Below are 16,145 nucleotides of genomic sequence, written 5' to 3' on the forward strand. Positions count from 1 at the left end.
TAATGATCAAACCGTTGATCTGAGGGCCCTTCCGTCTTCATTTAGTTTGGAGAAGCCATTTATTTCCCTTTTAAAACCTCAAACTGTATGTCAGGTTTTAACCGTCTCACCGAAACTGTCCGCTTTAGATTAAACCAGGCATTTCCAAGGTTGGTCCTTGCTGGTCCTGCAGATTTGAGAGGTTTCCCTGCTTTAGCACAGCTGATTCTGATGATTGCAGTTGAGCAAAAGCCTGTTAATCAGCTTTTTATTAAAATTAGCTGTGCAGGAGCAAGGAAACCTCTAAAGCCTGCAGGAGAGCGGCCCGCACCACTTTGGAGATGCATGGATTAAAGCAGGCATCCCCAAACTTGGTCCTCAAGGTGCTGTCCTGCAGGTTTTAGAGGTTTCCCTGCTTTAGCGCAGCTATTAACATTAAATCAATTAAAATCAACTGTGCAGGAGCAAGGAAACCTCTAAAGCCTGCAGGACAGCAGCCCACACCACTTGTGAGATGCATGGATTAAAGGATGCTCTGGGTTTCTTCTGCACAAATTGGATGGACTAATGAAGGAAATCGTCCTTCAACCTCCTCTGTAAACCAAAGCTTTGCTGTTTGGACCTATAGACCCATAAAACACATCACTACTGGTTAGAAACAGTCCAATAAGCCTAGCATGAAGATAATGGATGGAAAACCAGTTCCACTAAGAAATAATGACCTTTTTCCCACATTTTAGTCCATGTATGTGTCAAAAGAAATCCACCATAAACTCAAACTGATGAACTGCTCATAAAAATGGTCATATAGATCTTTAAAATCCCAAATTTGAAGGTAAACACCTTACTTCTGACCAGCAACATAAACGAATGAAGAGAGAATCTTGACAAAAAGCAGCTAGCTAAACATAACAGCCATATTAAGCAGGAATGGTGAGTGACGAATCTTTTAAGATCTGTATTTTGGATTCAAATTTGAAACAAGCCAAAAATCTTCTAAAAAAAAAAGTATTTTTTCAGCTCCTAAAGGAGACGAAGCCTTTTTGCTGGAGGTTTCCTGCTTCACCTCCACAAGTGGTCAGAATATATTTCAATCTCCGCTGAGAAAAAGTGCAACCCCTCCTTGTTCTCATGCTCAATAAATAAGAAGAATGTGATCCCTTCCTAACTGATCTGACCATCCGTTCCAAACATTGTTGGGTACGTTCTGCTAATCTATCCTCAGCGTGTTTGAAGGTACTGAGAAGCTGCTGACATGTTTCACATTCAGAAGCGAAGCAGCAAAGCGGCGTTGAAGAGACCAGGCTCTGATGCTCTTCGTTAAATCCTAACTTACGGATTCCAAATCTCGTTCCCAGAATCCTAACACTGTCTCCAAGGTTTTCCTATAATACTGCTGATTGTTTCCCGCGGCTGTACCGCTTCAGTAAGGCTTCTATTTTTGTGCCACGTTTCACATTTTTCTACATTCATCCGTCTACAGCTGTGCAGTTAATAAAAAGAAGCAGAAGGATCCATGTAAACGCGCCTTCAGTCTCCTTTAGGAATGTCCTTTGCTCAGTCCTCTGTCCTGCTCTGAGTCTTGAAGGCCTGCTTCCGGAGGTGGGCCTCGATCTCCTCCCGGAACACCAGCATGCCCAGGTGGGAGTGGGAGGCCTCGTTCATGGCTTTGGACTGGATGCACATGCGGTACTGCTCCGGCGTCAGCTCGTCCGCGCACTGCTTCTCGTGCCACAGGTGGAACAGGCTGGACACCGGCGTCCGGATCACGATCAGGTCGCTCCGGAGGTACTTCCTGTACAAATGGACGTCTTCCACGCCCCAGCCTTTGACCTCTAGATCGAATCCACCTGGGGAAATAAAATCATCCATAAGATAGAGATGTCAAAACCTTTTTTTTCATTAAGTAGATTCATTTTTTTAAATAATAAAGTCCTTCATTTTAAAAAACAAAAAAGCTCAGGAATTTCCATAAACCAAATTTATCACTAAGCTTTGATGGATCCCTGCTTCCTAAATATAGTTTTCTCAGCTTATTGTGGGTAACGACAGGTTTGTAGTCACATAACCTCTTAACATCCACCTTATTTGAAGTAATTCTCGCCTTTTTACATACCCAAATGGAAAAGCAAATAACTGAGGAACTGTAAGCCCAAATTACATGTGTGATACTTGTATTAAACAGTGCGGCTAAAACAGCCTAAATTGCAGCAGTAAAAACATGACTCATAGTTGTTTTTCCTTCTTGGAAATAACAGGTCTTTTTTTAATTGCAGTAACAAAGACATGCTTGACAATAAGCATGTCTTATTGTTTTACATCTATTCTGCATTATTTCAACCGCACATGAAGAAAATTTCAGACCTCTAGGTATAACAGTTCCAGAGCTATTGGACATTAAACGTCTTAAACACCAGCGTCTTCAAACTTCTCCAAATGTGCCAGATTATGCCAAATTTTGCTTATTGCTTTTACACAACAATTGTACCCAAAAAAACAAAAATAATATCACAATGAGGCATTTTGATGGACAAAAAAACTTTTGAAGCAAATATATCTTTTTAATTTTCTAAGTTTCCATCTACGGTAACCGCCTGGCCCCACCCAGGACACGGCTAAAAACAATGGCCGACAGGGCCTTTCAAGCCGCAGCTCCCCGTCTGTGGAATGCCCTCCCAGACGGTGGATTGTTTCAAGAAAGGATTGAAAACTTTCCTTTTTAGAACTGCTTTCAATTGCTGCTTTTTAAAATTTATAATAGGCTACATATGCCTTCAAATGTATTGATTTTAATGATTGTCTTTTACTCTGTTTTAATGTTATGGTCTTTTAACCTTTGTTTTAATTTTCCCTTTTTGAACCGTAGCACTTTGAGATTTGAATTCAAATGTAAAGTGCGTTACAAATCAAATTCATTATTAATATTATTATTATTATAACAGCATGCAATGACCCAGGAACGGATCTTTCCGTTTACGCCCTGCAATATATCAGGGCTGCACTATTCAAATTAGCCATGCTTAGCCTTGTTTTAAAGGTCATTTCATTGGCTAGAGAGCCAAACATTGTGTGTTTTTTTAACCAATAGCAGCTGGACTTTATGAGTCATAATAAGAGGGGAAGCACGCATAAAGATGGCAGTTGATAGGGAGCGCTTGTGACGCTTCAAGGGCTGTCCCAGCGTCAAATCTTAACATAATCGACGGCAGCACTTTTGTTTTGTAGGCCGGAAGGTGAGGAAAACACACATGCCAAACATTGACCGGAAATGTTTGAGGAAGCTAGGGTAATTAGCAGGACAGTTTGCATTAGCTATAAGGATCAAACTATTATGATGGTAAAAAACGGACTTTATGTGGTAATTTTCTCATTATTGAATGTTTTAATTATAAAGATGCTGGATTACTTTTAATCCTTGACAAATGGAATATTACGGAGCCCCTAAAGGGACATGGAGGGAAAAAAAGAACTTTTGCAAGATCCCGCAAAAGTATTGCGGGATCTTGCAAAAGTTCTTTTTTTCCGTTACCTCGCAATACTTTTGCGAGATCTTCCCGCAATAATTTTGCGAGATCTTCCCGCAATACTTTTGCGAGATCTTCCCGCAATACTTTTGCGAGATCTTCCCGCAATACTTTTGCGAGATCTTCCCGCAATACTTTTGCGAGACCTCGCAATACTTTTGAGAGATCTTCCCGCAATACTTTTGCGAGATCTTCCCGCAATACTTTTGCGAGATCTTCCCGTAATACTTTTGCGAGATCTTCCCGCAATACTTTTGCGAGATCTTCCCGCAATACTTTTGCGAGACCTCGCAATACTTTTGCGAGATCTCGCAATACTTTTGAGAGATCTTCCCGCAATACTTTTGCGAGATCTCGCAATACTTTTGAGAGATCTTCCCGCAATACTTTTGCGAGATCCCGCAATACTTTTGAGAGATCTTCCCGCAATACTTTTGCGAGATCCCGCAATACTTTTGCGAGATCCCGCTACCTTTGCGAGATCCTGCAGTACTTTTGCGAGATCCCGCAATAGTTTTGCGAGATCCCGCAATAGTTTTGCGAGATCCCGCAATAGTTTTGCGAGATCTCGCAAAAGTTTTGCAAGATGTAAAATAATTGCCATCATGGCTTTTTCAAGCTGCTGCCTACCTTTGTGAAGCAGGAAACAGACTAATACAAAGTGAATCCAGTAGAACTTTTTATTGCCTACCTTGAATAGGTGATAATAGTAGAATAAACTTTTCTCTCAAAATGGTATCGGTGCTCTATTTGTTGGTAGTCGCTGATACCGATATCACCATTTTAGTGCTGGATCGGGGCCCCGTCTGATACTGGTATTAGTGCAACACTACAAAAAACTAATGGATAAAAAATTTTTGTTTTAATAATCCAGTTATAAATTATAAAGCCTGTAGATTATTTTGACTATCAGGCTTTTTTTTTTTTTTACAGTTTTTTTACAGCAATAGTGGCTCGTTTTTTTTTTTTTTTTTTTTTTTTATTAATGGACTGACAGGAAAGTGGGACTGAGAGAGGGGGAGAGACATGTGGGAAAGGACCATAGACCGGATTCGAACCCAGGTCGGCATCGTCGAAGACTAAGGCGTCCGTACAAGCGTTGTGTGCGCCAACCACTGCTCCACCAAAGCACGGCAAATTTATCAGTGCTTTTAAACAATGATACATTTTCACTGATGTTCAGATGATTTATCATCTTGGATTAAGCCCCAAGAGGTCGGGAGGCCTCTTTGCCATCACCTTAATCTAGAATTCCCTCCACGGACTCTAGCTGGTTAACTTCATGTTTTTATATCGAAGTAATCATTATACATATAAACAGATAAGCCTGCATCACCAAACACAGTCACTGAATTATAAAAGCTTTTTTTTCTGAATTTCTAAAAGGGATCCTTAATGTCAGACAACTAAAACCTGTTTTAACACATTCAGGGAATACAGTATTAGAATAAAACGGTTGCTTGGCTGTAAAAGCTCAACTAAGTGTGTGCGATCACTGCAGAATAAATAAATCCAATTATGGGATCTGATGTAAACGTTTACCAATGTTTAGGAAATCAGAGCGATACTGGCACGTCATTCCGAATCCAAAATCTCTCCAAAATCCTGCATCTTTTTTGTGAATCTGTAAACAAATAAAAATTCACATGAAACCTTTTGGTTCACTATCGGTTAATCATAAGCAGAACAGACCTGAATTTTACGCTTCTTACCAGCTGCAGTTCAATAGGTGGAGCCAGCTCCAAACTTCCATAAACGATGGCGGGATTATACAGACTGAACACCACCGGGTAGAACACTTTCTTGTCTATAATGGCATTAGAGATAAAAAAAAAATGCATTAAACTTTGCAGGGTTACAGCGAGATAGAAAAGATGTGAGGAACCTACTGGGGGAGGCGTGTAGACGACACGTGTTCAAGAAGTCCAGGGAGAAACGAATGTCCACGTCACAGAAGAACATCAGGACGTCGCCTTTCTTCCACGCGTGGGCTCCGATATCCAAACCCCGGCCGCGAGAAAACTCCTCGTCCACAGGGATGAGGGTGTAGTTAGAGAAGCTCTCCTCTCTGTAGAGGAAAACCCCCAGAGAAAAGGGTTAATAAACGAAGCGAGGTAGGAGTGCGCAATAGGTTTAGCGCCACTGCAGCACGGGAGGGAGAATTACGCCCAGGAGCAATTGGATAAAAATAGACCGGAGGAAAAAAAAACCACAATCGATTCTCTTGCGGACGTATCGATGCATCGGATCGTCGGCTGTTGGATCGATGCATCGATACAAAACGATTATTATTTAACCCTAACACCCCTAAGAGGCACCAACACCACCTCAACTTTTAAGGATTTTAAACTGAACTTAAATGATTAAACCAACACAGAACCACAACTGTAAAGTCAAGAAGAAAACATGTTTTATTCAGAAACGATTTTGAAAAGTTCAGCTTACATTTTAAATTACCTTCCTTAAAGGGTATTTTGTATAACAGCCTTTTAAAGCAGTTATAGCAGCATTAAAACGTGGATACAATACTAAATACCCATAGTACTGATAGTAAAGACAAGAGCTGTTTGCATGATTTTGCTCTTGTTAATCTGAGATTTCTGAATTATTTGGACGTTAAATAATAACATCACACAGCCTTAAATATTACGACAAAGTATTACAGAGTTCCTACAGCATAAGGCAATTTAAATTCAAGACTTTTTAAGACTTTTTAATGCCACTTGAAATGCTTGCGACAACTTTACCAAAAGGTTTATTTTAACATAAACCACTGAACTAATGTTTCAAATTTTGAAAAGCTTCCCATACAGGAAGAAAGCTAAAAACACACAAATGACAGATATATTTTAACAATTATTTAACTGAATTCACAAACTTTGTTTTAGCAGGGAACAAAACAAATCAGTTTTAAAGCCACAACATAACCAGTGCTAAGTTTTTTTTGCAGCTGTTTTTCTTTGTATGGTTTTTCTTAGTATGTTTGATTTGGTGATAAGTGGAGGCGTTGCAGAGACAAGGGTGGAACAAAACTGAGAAATACCGGCTGTTTCTCTGTAACTCCATTTTGACACTTTGTGTTTCGTGCTTCGCATGCGACTCCACTGCCTTAATTCCCATTGTTCTGAGCTTGAATGACTTCTTGCACAAAATCCACTGAGCCTCATGTATGTTCCCTGGTTTTAGCCATGGAGAAAACTCTTGGCTGGAGACAATTTTGGTTACATTTACATATTTTCATATTTTCCAGACAAAAAGTTAATGGTGCATCTCCCAAATGTCCCGGCCGCAACAACGCTTTATTGGTTCCGTTATCGGGAGGGAAACAATAATGGCGAGCCGTTATTTCTTTAAATAAATAAAAAAAAGGTACATTTTAACGTTTTATTTAGATTACAAAAATAAATCGTAATAAAAATAATCCTATTTATGATGTTTTAAAAATTAAGACCTACAAAAGACTGATTTAAGAAATTTTAATACCAATTAAAGCCTTAGTTTTATTTTGAAGAATTCAATGCCTTTTAAGGATTTTTTAAGGACCTGCAGGAACTCTTTATTAGGGCCAGGCTAGAGATTTTTTTCCTTCGTCTATCTTGAGAATAAAGTTGTAATATTACGAGAATTAAGTCATGATACAACAACCCGTTTCAGAAAGAAAGCTTCGAGCTCCGACCAGCAGATGACGGCAGTGACTGTATTTAGGAGTATCAGAGTAAAGGGGTGGAACAGAAATGCACTCCATACTTTTCGGGTTTTTATTTATTACCTTCATTAAATCCCATGATGGGACGTTTGCTGCTGTAACTTGACAAAACCAGGACAAGTCTAAGCAGGAAGGATGATGAACTAAACCCACTGATGTGATGAATAGATTACTGAAGAACCTCAAAAGGATCCAATTTGAATCTAGAGGAAATAAAAGTGATCTTTGGAGAAGTTCCACGGATGGAAGCACAAAAACACAAACCTTGACATTTTTTCCAACAATGACTTCACCTCCTGCAGACCTTCCTGTCCGAAATAAACCACGGTAAGATGAACCCGTTTGTCCTGCTGAATGCACACCTCCCTGAAACAAAGGATTGATTTTTTTTTAAGAGCTCCCTAAACACAGCGTGCTGAATCATGTTCCACAGGCTTCAAAGGTTCCTACCTGAAGTTTTGCAAAAACTGTGAGAAAGTATCGACCCTGCCCGCCAGCGGCATGATGATGTTGATGATCATTCCTAATGTTTCCACGGTTGTGCTCCTGACTTTCATTATCGGCCCAAACGGTCTGAAGAGCGTGACGTGACGGAAGCTGCTGGAATCCTCTTTGGCGAAGAACAGCTCGTAAAGCGTCCCCTTGTCTCTCTCCGTCCTGTATAATCCTGGAACATGAGAGCCGGCTTTAGAGCATGACGGCGGCGGCGTCTCCGCCCTCGGTTGCCGTCGACCTTACCTTCCATAAAGTGACTGTCTGTGTAGGTTTGCCTCTGCATGGGGACGTCGTCCTCCACCCCGTCCTCGTCATCAGGGTTGTTGATGATGTCCAGCGCAGCCTCCATGACCTCCACTAACTCATCTCTGCGGTCTTTGCGCACAGGTTTCTCCTCGGGGTGCCGCGTCAGCCCCATCTCTAGCTGGTACACCTTGGAGGAGGTGAAGCTTTCAAAGGGAACCAGGGCGTACTCGCTGGGCAGCCGCGCTCCGCTGTTGACCTCTGCCTTGTCGATCTGAGAGTGCAGGAACTCCAGCAGGTCCCCCGGCTCTTGGTCTTTGTTCTCCCCCAGGCCCTGCACCCCGGGGGGCTCCTTCTTCTCCTGCATCAGCTTCAGCTTCTCGCTCATCTCCTGGAGCTCCTGCTTGAGCTGGGCGATCTGACGCTTGAGGCTGGAAGCTCGGCTCAGGTGGCGCTCCTCGTGCTCCTGCAGCAGAGCCTGGTAGTGCTCCTTCCCGTAGGCCTCCCCCGCCAAGCCGGGCAGGACATGGCTGACGTCTGCAGGCGGCGTGCACTCCAGCAGGTACGCAAACAGCATCAGCACCAGGAGCAGGAAGAGGCCCAGGAAGAGCCAGCGGACCCGTCCCTGGAAGGCGAACCCCCGTCTGGGCATCATGTCCTCATAAGACCTACAGCTGGAAAGTCTGCATCTTTTCTCTCTTTCTCACATCACTCAAACGATTCTTCTAAAACACCTTTCCTGTTATTTCATGGCTCCATTATGCTCCAACAATCACCTGAAGAAAAGAAACATCATGATTATCCTGACCAAAAAAAAAAAAAGACATCATTATGAGACTGAGGATCAGCAGCCTTTCTTCCACCTTCCATTCCTCAGCAGGACGTTCCCAGTAACGCCACTCTGCACCAACAATCTACATTTATAGCCTGGGTTCAACAAAAAGCGACCTGAAACGTCTGGAGCGGGCTGCACAGGGAGAGCTAGCTCCCAGCAACAGCACAAAAGGAAAACTGTTGGCTGAGCCTCACAGGCAAATTAATCACAATAGACTTCCGGCTCCTTTCCTCCCTTTCAAAGTAAAACAACCCGACTGCGAGCTGGAAATGGTGGAACATTTAAAAAGCTCCTTTTTCTTTCTTGTTCCGGCACAATTTCAGCAATCTCACATTTCACATGCATTAAAAGAAATCAGTCAGACACTAAATCTGAAGTTTCCAACAGTAATGAAGATCAAACTACTGCTAAAAGGGCCACAACCCAATAAATTAATTATTTGACAAATTTACAAATCAGTTTATTAAAAACATGATGAATGAATCAATAGAACAGGAACTGTACTAAAACAAAATTATTAAATAAATACATTAGAAGAGCCTTCAGATAACATGAGAATCACTCAAGTATTTATTTCCTCTTTACTAACTTCCTGTGATACAGTTCATCCTAAAATCTAAACTACCTCCCAGATTCTAACATCAGATTGCTTAAACTGTCTGGAAGTGAAACTCTAGACTTGGGCTGAAACAATTAATCTGATTTATCGTGATTAATCGAATATTTAAATAGTCGTCAACTAATTTAATAACTGATTAATCATTAACTGGAGTTTAGAGACTCTAAAAACATGCCTTTAGCTGACAGAGCTGCTCACTTAGCAGTAATTATAACAAAGTTGTAAAAAAAAAAAATGTAAACATTATCCATTTAAGATAAAAACATTTTTGGTCTGTCAATATGCTATTTCCTACGACGGAGTATTAGGGCCAGGCTAGAAATTTTTTTATTTTTATTTTTCGGAGAATAAAGTCGTAACATTACGAGAATAAAGTCGTAACATTACAGGAATAAAGTCGTAATATTACGAGAATAAAGTCGTAACATTACAGGAATAAAGTCGAAACATTACGAGAATAAAGTCGTAACATTACAGGAATAAAGTCGAAACATTACGAGAATAAAGTCTTAATATTACGAGAATAAAGTCGTAACATTACAGGAATAAAGTCGAAACATTACGAGAATAAAGTCTTAATATTACGAGAATAAAGTCGTAACATTACAGGAATAAAGTCGTAATATTACGAGAATAAAGTCGTAACATTACAGGAATAAAGTCGTAATATTACGAGAATAAAGTCGTAATATTAAGAGACTAAAGTTGTAACATAACGAGAATAAAGTCGTAATATTAAGAGACTAAAGTTGTAACATAACGAGAATAAAGTCGTAATATTAAGAGACTAAAGTCGTAATATTAAGAGACTAAAGTCGTAACATTACGAGAATAAAGTTGTAACATTACCAGAATAAAGTTGTAGTAATAAAGTCGTAATATTACGAGAATAAAGTCGTAATATTAAGAGACTAAAGTTGTAACATAACGAGAATAAAGTCGTAATATTAAGAGACTAAAGTTGTAACATAACGAGAATAAAGTCGTAATATTAAGAGACTAAAGTCGTAATATTAAGAGACTAAAGTCGTAACATTACGAGAATAAAGTTGTAACATTACCAGAATAAAGTTGTAGTATTACGAGAATAAAGTCGTAATATTACGAGAATAGAGCCGTAATTTTAAGAGAATAAAGTCGTAACATTACGAGAAGTCGTAATATTACGAGAATTAAGTCATTATACGACAACCTGTTTCAGAACGAAAGCTTGGAGCTCCGACCAGTATATGACAGCCGGCGGTTTCTTGTAATTTTAGGACTTTATTCTCTTAATTTTATGACTTTAGTCTCATAATGTCACAATTTTATTCTCGAAATAGAAAAAAAAAAAAAAATCTCTAGCCTGGCTATAATACTCTGTCAATACTCAGTCTAATACTCCGAAAAGGGTTAGTTTAACCTGGTTTACTTTTGCCAAAAATCTTCTTTAAGGAACCTTTTGCTATCCGATTATTAATCGATTAATCGAAAAAATGATTAATCGATTTGCACAGTAATCATTAGTTGTAGCCCTAATCTAGACCAACCACTTTATCTATTACTACATTAGCCCCACTGGCCCAAAACACGCAACCTGTGCTGCAGAACAAGACTATTAAATTATTACTAGTGAAATAATTATATTAACTTTTAAACTATTCTTATTCCCACATTAATTTCTTTTTCTTTCACTTGTTAAATTATAAATGTTTATTTAATGTATGCATTTTACCGTATATTTACCTCTTAATCAACCCATTTACTGAATTGTAGCACTGATGACGCTGCAGATACATGCAGCCGTTTTTTGTGTGTGGCTGTATTCATGTTTCAGGTGTGAATCAGAATTATTAGAAAAGCTTAAAACAAAAACCAGCAAAACCGACAGTTTGAATTGAAGCTTTTCCCTTAACAACCCTACTAAACTCAGATGTAATTATAAATTGGCAAAGCAGCAAAAAGTTATATAATCAAACTTTAGAACACAAATGTAGGCCTGCAGGATACTCCATTCATTACTAAACAATATGTGAGCCCAGGTTGCTTTGACATCAGCTTCAGCTCACCATTATCTGCTCTAGTGTTTCATCTTCCTTTTCACAATATTCAATAGATTCTCCAGACCTGTTTGCTGCCCAGTCAAGCATAGTAAAATGATTCTGATTAAAGCAAGTATCGGTTCTTTTCTGCAGGTACTAAGTTCTGCTGGACAATAAAGTCTGAGTATCCAGAAACAGAATGAAACAGGAAATACTTTACGAACGTCCAGCCAGGTGGCTGTCCTGAGTTTGGACTTTATTAAAAATAGGAATAACCAAATCATCATAGATTTTAAAATAAATCTCCATCTCCTCTCCATAGTTAAACTAAGATGCTTGCAACGTGTCTCATTTACAAGTGGCTTAACATAAGACATCCATCAGCTTAAGCCCATGTCCATCTGTGTTAGCTGTTGAAGCACCAACTACAGCTGTAATAGTCTACACCTTGTGGCTCTTAGAGCCCCTTTTGCACCGTGACGATTTAGCCAGCACTGGCTTACGCTGAACTTTCCATGTATTCCAGAATTTCCCCATTCCCCAATAAAGGGATTTTCTATTCTTTGTATTTTATTTTTTCAATTTTGGACAAATGCATAACGAGTCCAGATCTTATGTCCAACAAAAGCCTAACTTATGCATAACCCGCAGCAGCGTAATGCACATGAAATGTTACAAGCCGGTGGCCTGAGGGGGGCAGCAATGCACGGCAAATATGTTGATATGTGTTGGAGAGAAGTTCTTGATAAGTTACGCAGAAGTTATGCACAAGTTACTCAGAGGTTTTGAATAAGCTAGAGACCACGACTAATGAGTAACTAACACTTAACGTATGTCAACGATCAAACAACTTAAGCCGAGCAGATACTGTCTACAATTTTTTGCCCTATTTGGGCTGACTTTCTAGTTGTGTGAGAATTTTTCGATCGGCCCGACTTTCAGTCTGATCATACGTGGTGTAGTGAACAGGGGGTAATGAGGGGTGACCACCTCCCAATCAGGAATCATGAGGTCAGGAGAAAATCCAACATGTTTGATTTTCCGTTGGCCGTCGTAAGGTGGTTGTTGGCAAAACAAGGATTCTTCTTCCTCTCAGGTGAAAACACAGAAGCATGGCGGGGGTGCGAGTGAACTGGAGTTCATTCTGTAAAATTGACAGACTGTAGAAGCCACGTTTGCTCAGGCACGTCTTTGTCCAAATACGTTGTCGCCTTTTCATTTTAGGGCTTTCAGCACAAAATTGCACAAATTGCCTAGGCAGCGAGTTTCTCTCTAGTGAGCTTCATATTCCTCTTCTACTCGTATCGCTTTCAGATAGACAAGTCCGAGTAGCGCCATCTTACTGGAGCTGACTCGGGGTTTTTAGACCTGCGGTGTGAGCAGGTAGATCGCATCAGAGCGTCATGCTGGGCAGTGTGAGAACAAATATCGTGAGCTGTGAACTTACACTGTACCACGAAACCGCAGGGTTTCGTGGTACAGTGTGAGCTGTAGCTTCGTGCAACAACTGAAAAAAATTGCAGAGTGTATGGCCGGCTTTACCTGTAACTTATGGCCCAGATATGGCATATGTCATGCTGAAAATTTCTTGACGCACTTGCCGTATGTTGACATGAGCCATCGTGTTTCAGCATGCTCATAACTTATAAAAAAAACAAACCAATAACTTATCCAACGTATGTCAGCGTTTTTGCCCGATTTTTCCTACATCAGGCATATGCTGGCTAAACTGCAAAGTGTGACATGGGCTCTACCGGTTTCATTCACAATAATCCCTAAGGTCCTGTTTATGTGCAGCATGTTTAACTAGGGTGACCAAACGTCCGTATTTCCCGGGACATATCCGTATTTCACGTCCTGTCCCGGGCGTCCCGGGTTTTTTTTAGAAAGTGAGGAAATGTCCTGATTTCACTGCGCACGACGCTCCGTGTGACGTAATCCCTGAGCCGCGTCAGTGCGGGCAGCCCTGTTCTTAATCATAGGCTCTGTTCGAAAACCTGGGCTGCATCCTCCAAAGATGCGGTCTACCTAGACTGAATCCTTCGAAGTCCTTGAAAATAAGGAGGCCGGAAGAGTTTTGTCTGTAAATTCGAACAGGTCTACCCTTTGGCGGGTTTTACCGGCGTATGCTCTGTTGCCTAGCAACCGTGAAAGTTGACACACAAAGCAGGAAAAGAATGAATACCGAGGTTTTCAAAACTGTTTGTTTATTTATTTATTTTTAAAAAAGTTAAAGCGAACAAAGACTACACTCACAAGAATCCAGAGTGGAATAAATGTTCCAACCACCGGTAGCAGGAACAAATCAAATCAAATGTAATGATAGAAACCATAGTCAGTTAAATAACCTGCTGCTGTCATTCTGCACATCTCTGATGTTGCTGCTATTTTCAAATATCCATTACTGTAAAAATGTCCATAGCTGCATATTGGTTATTAATTCTCCAGTTTTATATTGTTAAAACACTTTACAGTATTTTATTGTTTATATTTTAACTCTTCCCTATTATGTTATTCTTAGACATTTTTCTAAGGTCCTCATTTGTGTGACCATTTTCAATAATCTTTCTGCTGCTGTAAATTTGGACATTGTGGGAGAATAAAGGGATTTTCTATTCTATAAAAGGGTTAGAAATACATAAGTAAATCTAAACAATGTATGTATGTAAATATATATCTGCAAAATCTCTAATATTCAACAAAAAATACTTAGTTAAGCATATTGTTCAAAACAACAATAAAAAAATTAAACTCCTATCAGATTTAAAGTTCCCACTCTGCAGATCTATGAGAATCTGTCCTTAAATTACAGCCGAACTCATTTACATAGTAACAGATAAAAACCTTTAGATAAATCAAACATTACCGCCACATATCTGACTCAGTAACCATTAAAACAACTCCCGTAAAAATTCAAAAAATATCCACTGGACTTGGTTTTCCAGATCTGAAGACGTTTCGCCACCTCTCCAGGAAGCTTTCTCAATTCCTGGAGAGGTGGCGAAACGTCTTCAAATCTTGAAAACCAAGTCCAGTGGATATTTTTTGAATTTTTACGGGATGACTATGACCTGGATGACTGAGAACCTTCATCAGCATTAAAACAACTATTTTTCATTCATTTCAAATGGAACTATTCACAGAGTTGTATTATATTAAACTGAACTTCCAATTTTCACCACTGTTCTGCACCAAGTAACATTTCCTCTGATCACGGAGCAAATCCCGATGATGAGACATTTGTTATTTCAATAAATCCCCCCCCCCCCCGCCGCTCCAAGGTGTCCTGGTTTTCCCAAATGAAAATATGGTCACCCTAGTTTAACCAGATATTTTCCTTTCACTCAACTTCCCATTAATAAGCTTAGACATGGCACTTTGAATACTAGGCCTGTTAAGCATGACCTTTGGATAGTTACCCTGGTGACTGTTAGCTTGACTTCTCCATGATTAAACAGATTACAAAATAATCTAAACGTTTCTGTAATGAAACCATCCTTCACTTTACCATATTCAAATATATTTTTTTTAAATGACTTTTTTGTTTGTATTTAGAGTATGCTACAATAATCTGAATTGATACAAATATATGCCCAAATATATACTGTATTTAACCATCCTATGATATGTTTTTTTTGTATTTGAAATGTTTAACTGACTCACACTCTAATAGATAATCATTATTATTATAATTTATTTTTTAATAAATCCAAGAATATTTCAACTCATTGAGATGAACCTTTGGTTGCTGTGGACAAAAAGTAGACCTAACATAAAGGCTGCTTTTATTTTGAAAAATCTGAACCGGATGTAGGGGATATATTCTGCGCCCTTAAAGACGTTCAGATCTCTGCGACGCTTTCAGCTTATCTGGCTCCCTAAATAAAGCTCATTAATCGGCGATTGTCATTAGAAAATGTTCCTCACCTCGTTGTGTGTGTGTCCATGTCCGCCCTGCGCCCAACGCCGAGACGCTTCATACGAAATCAACCACCGACGGCAGCTTCAGCCACGGAGCGCCACGGCGCCCGAAGAAAAGAGTTGGCAGCACTCCACTTCCGGTGGTTGAACAACCAATCAGAGCTTTGTTTGCGAAAGACGTCACAAATCTCACTGCTCCTCTTGTTATTTTACTTTTATTTATAAACCAAGGCTATTTTATCGCATATAATGACAGTTTGTTATAAAAACATTATGTATTTTAACACAAAGACATGGCCTAAATATTTTGGTAATAAATGTGTTTAATGTGCTCATTTTCATGCATACCAAATGTTTATTAATGCAAAGTTAATTTTAGAATAAATAATCCTTTTAAACACAACATAATGTAAAATGATACCGTTCTCATTTTAAAGTTTATGGAGCAAAATGTTTTTTTGTTATTTGAAAAAAACAAATAGTTAAAGTATAAATACAGCACCTAAATCATTCATACAGCCTTTACAGTTTTTAATGACAGAGCCACTTACAAAAATGTAACCGCTTTCCTTGATGGGCCCTTTGCTGGTCCCGTACAATTCCTTTTTAAACATAAATCTTTGTACTAAAACATTCTTTCTGTCATGATTTGAGGACATTAAGATCTACAGCGAAGCGTTATCCCCTGGTCAGACCCTATAATTCAGTGAGAGGGTGGAGTAAAAAAATAAGCACGCCCAGGAGAAGAGCATTGGCTGGAAGTTGGAGGGGATTTTGGTGGAAGCTGCATGGAAGTTGGCTG

At 39.5% G+C, this 16,145-nt stretch overlaps 1 protein-coding gene across 1 annotated transcript; it reads right to left on the reverse strand.

Moving 5' to 3' along the window:
- Positions 1-483: 483 nt before the first annotated feature.
- csgalnact2 (chondroitin sulfate N-acetylgalactosaminyltransferase 2) lies at positions 484-15,500 on the reverse strand. The gene is made up of 8 exons (XM_038284131.1): positions 15,350-15,500; positions 7,948-8,723; positions 7,660-7,876; positions 7,474-7,575; positions 5,393-5,571; positions 5,216-5,310; positions 5,046-5,127; positions 484-1,829 (listed from the first exon to the last, which is right to left on the reverse strand). The coding sequence occupies exons 2-8, from the start codon at positions 8,600-8,602 to the stop codon at positions 1,537-1,539; spliced, it is 1,623 nt and encodes a 540-aa protein (XP_038140059.1). The 5' UTR covers positions 8,603-8,723; positions 15,350-15,500; the 3' UTR covers positions 484-1,536.
- Between the last annotated feature and the right edge of the window lie 645 nt (positions 15,501-16,145).

Source organism: Cyprinodon tularosa, unplaced genomic scaffold (genome assembly GCF_016077235.1).
Source record: "Cyprinodon tularosa strain WSP-4 unplaced genomic scaffold, ASM1607723v1 ctg199, whole genome shotgun sequence".
Classification (NCBI taxonomy): domain Eukaryota; kingdom Metazoa; phylum Chordata; class Actinopteri; order Cyprinodontiformes; family Cyprinodontidae; genus Cyprinodon; species Cyprinodon tularosa.

What these genes read in the sequence shown, in the direction of transcription:
- csgalnact2 (XM_038284131.1), bottom strand. Translation starts at nt 8,602, where the DNA reads ATGATGCCCAGACGGGGGTTCGCCTTCCAGGGACGGGTCCGCTGGCTC. An exon ending in AGACAGTCACTTTATGGAAG is followed by an intron (nt 7,877 to 7,947) that starts GTAAGGTCGACG and finishes CTCATGTTCCAG; the next exon opens with GATTATACAGGACGGAGAGA. An exon ending in CACCTATTGAACTGCAGCTG is followed by an intron (nt 5,128 to 5,215) that starts GTAAGAAGCGTA and finishes ATTTGTTTACAG; the next exon opens with ATTCACAAAAAAGATGCAGG.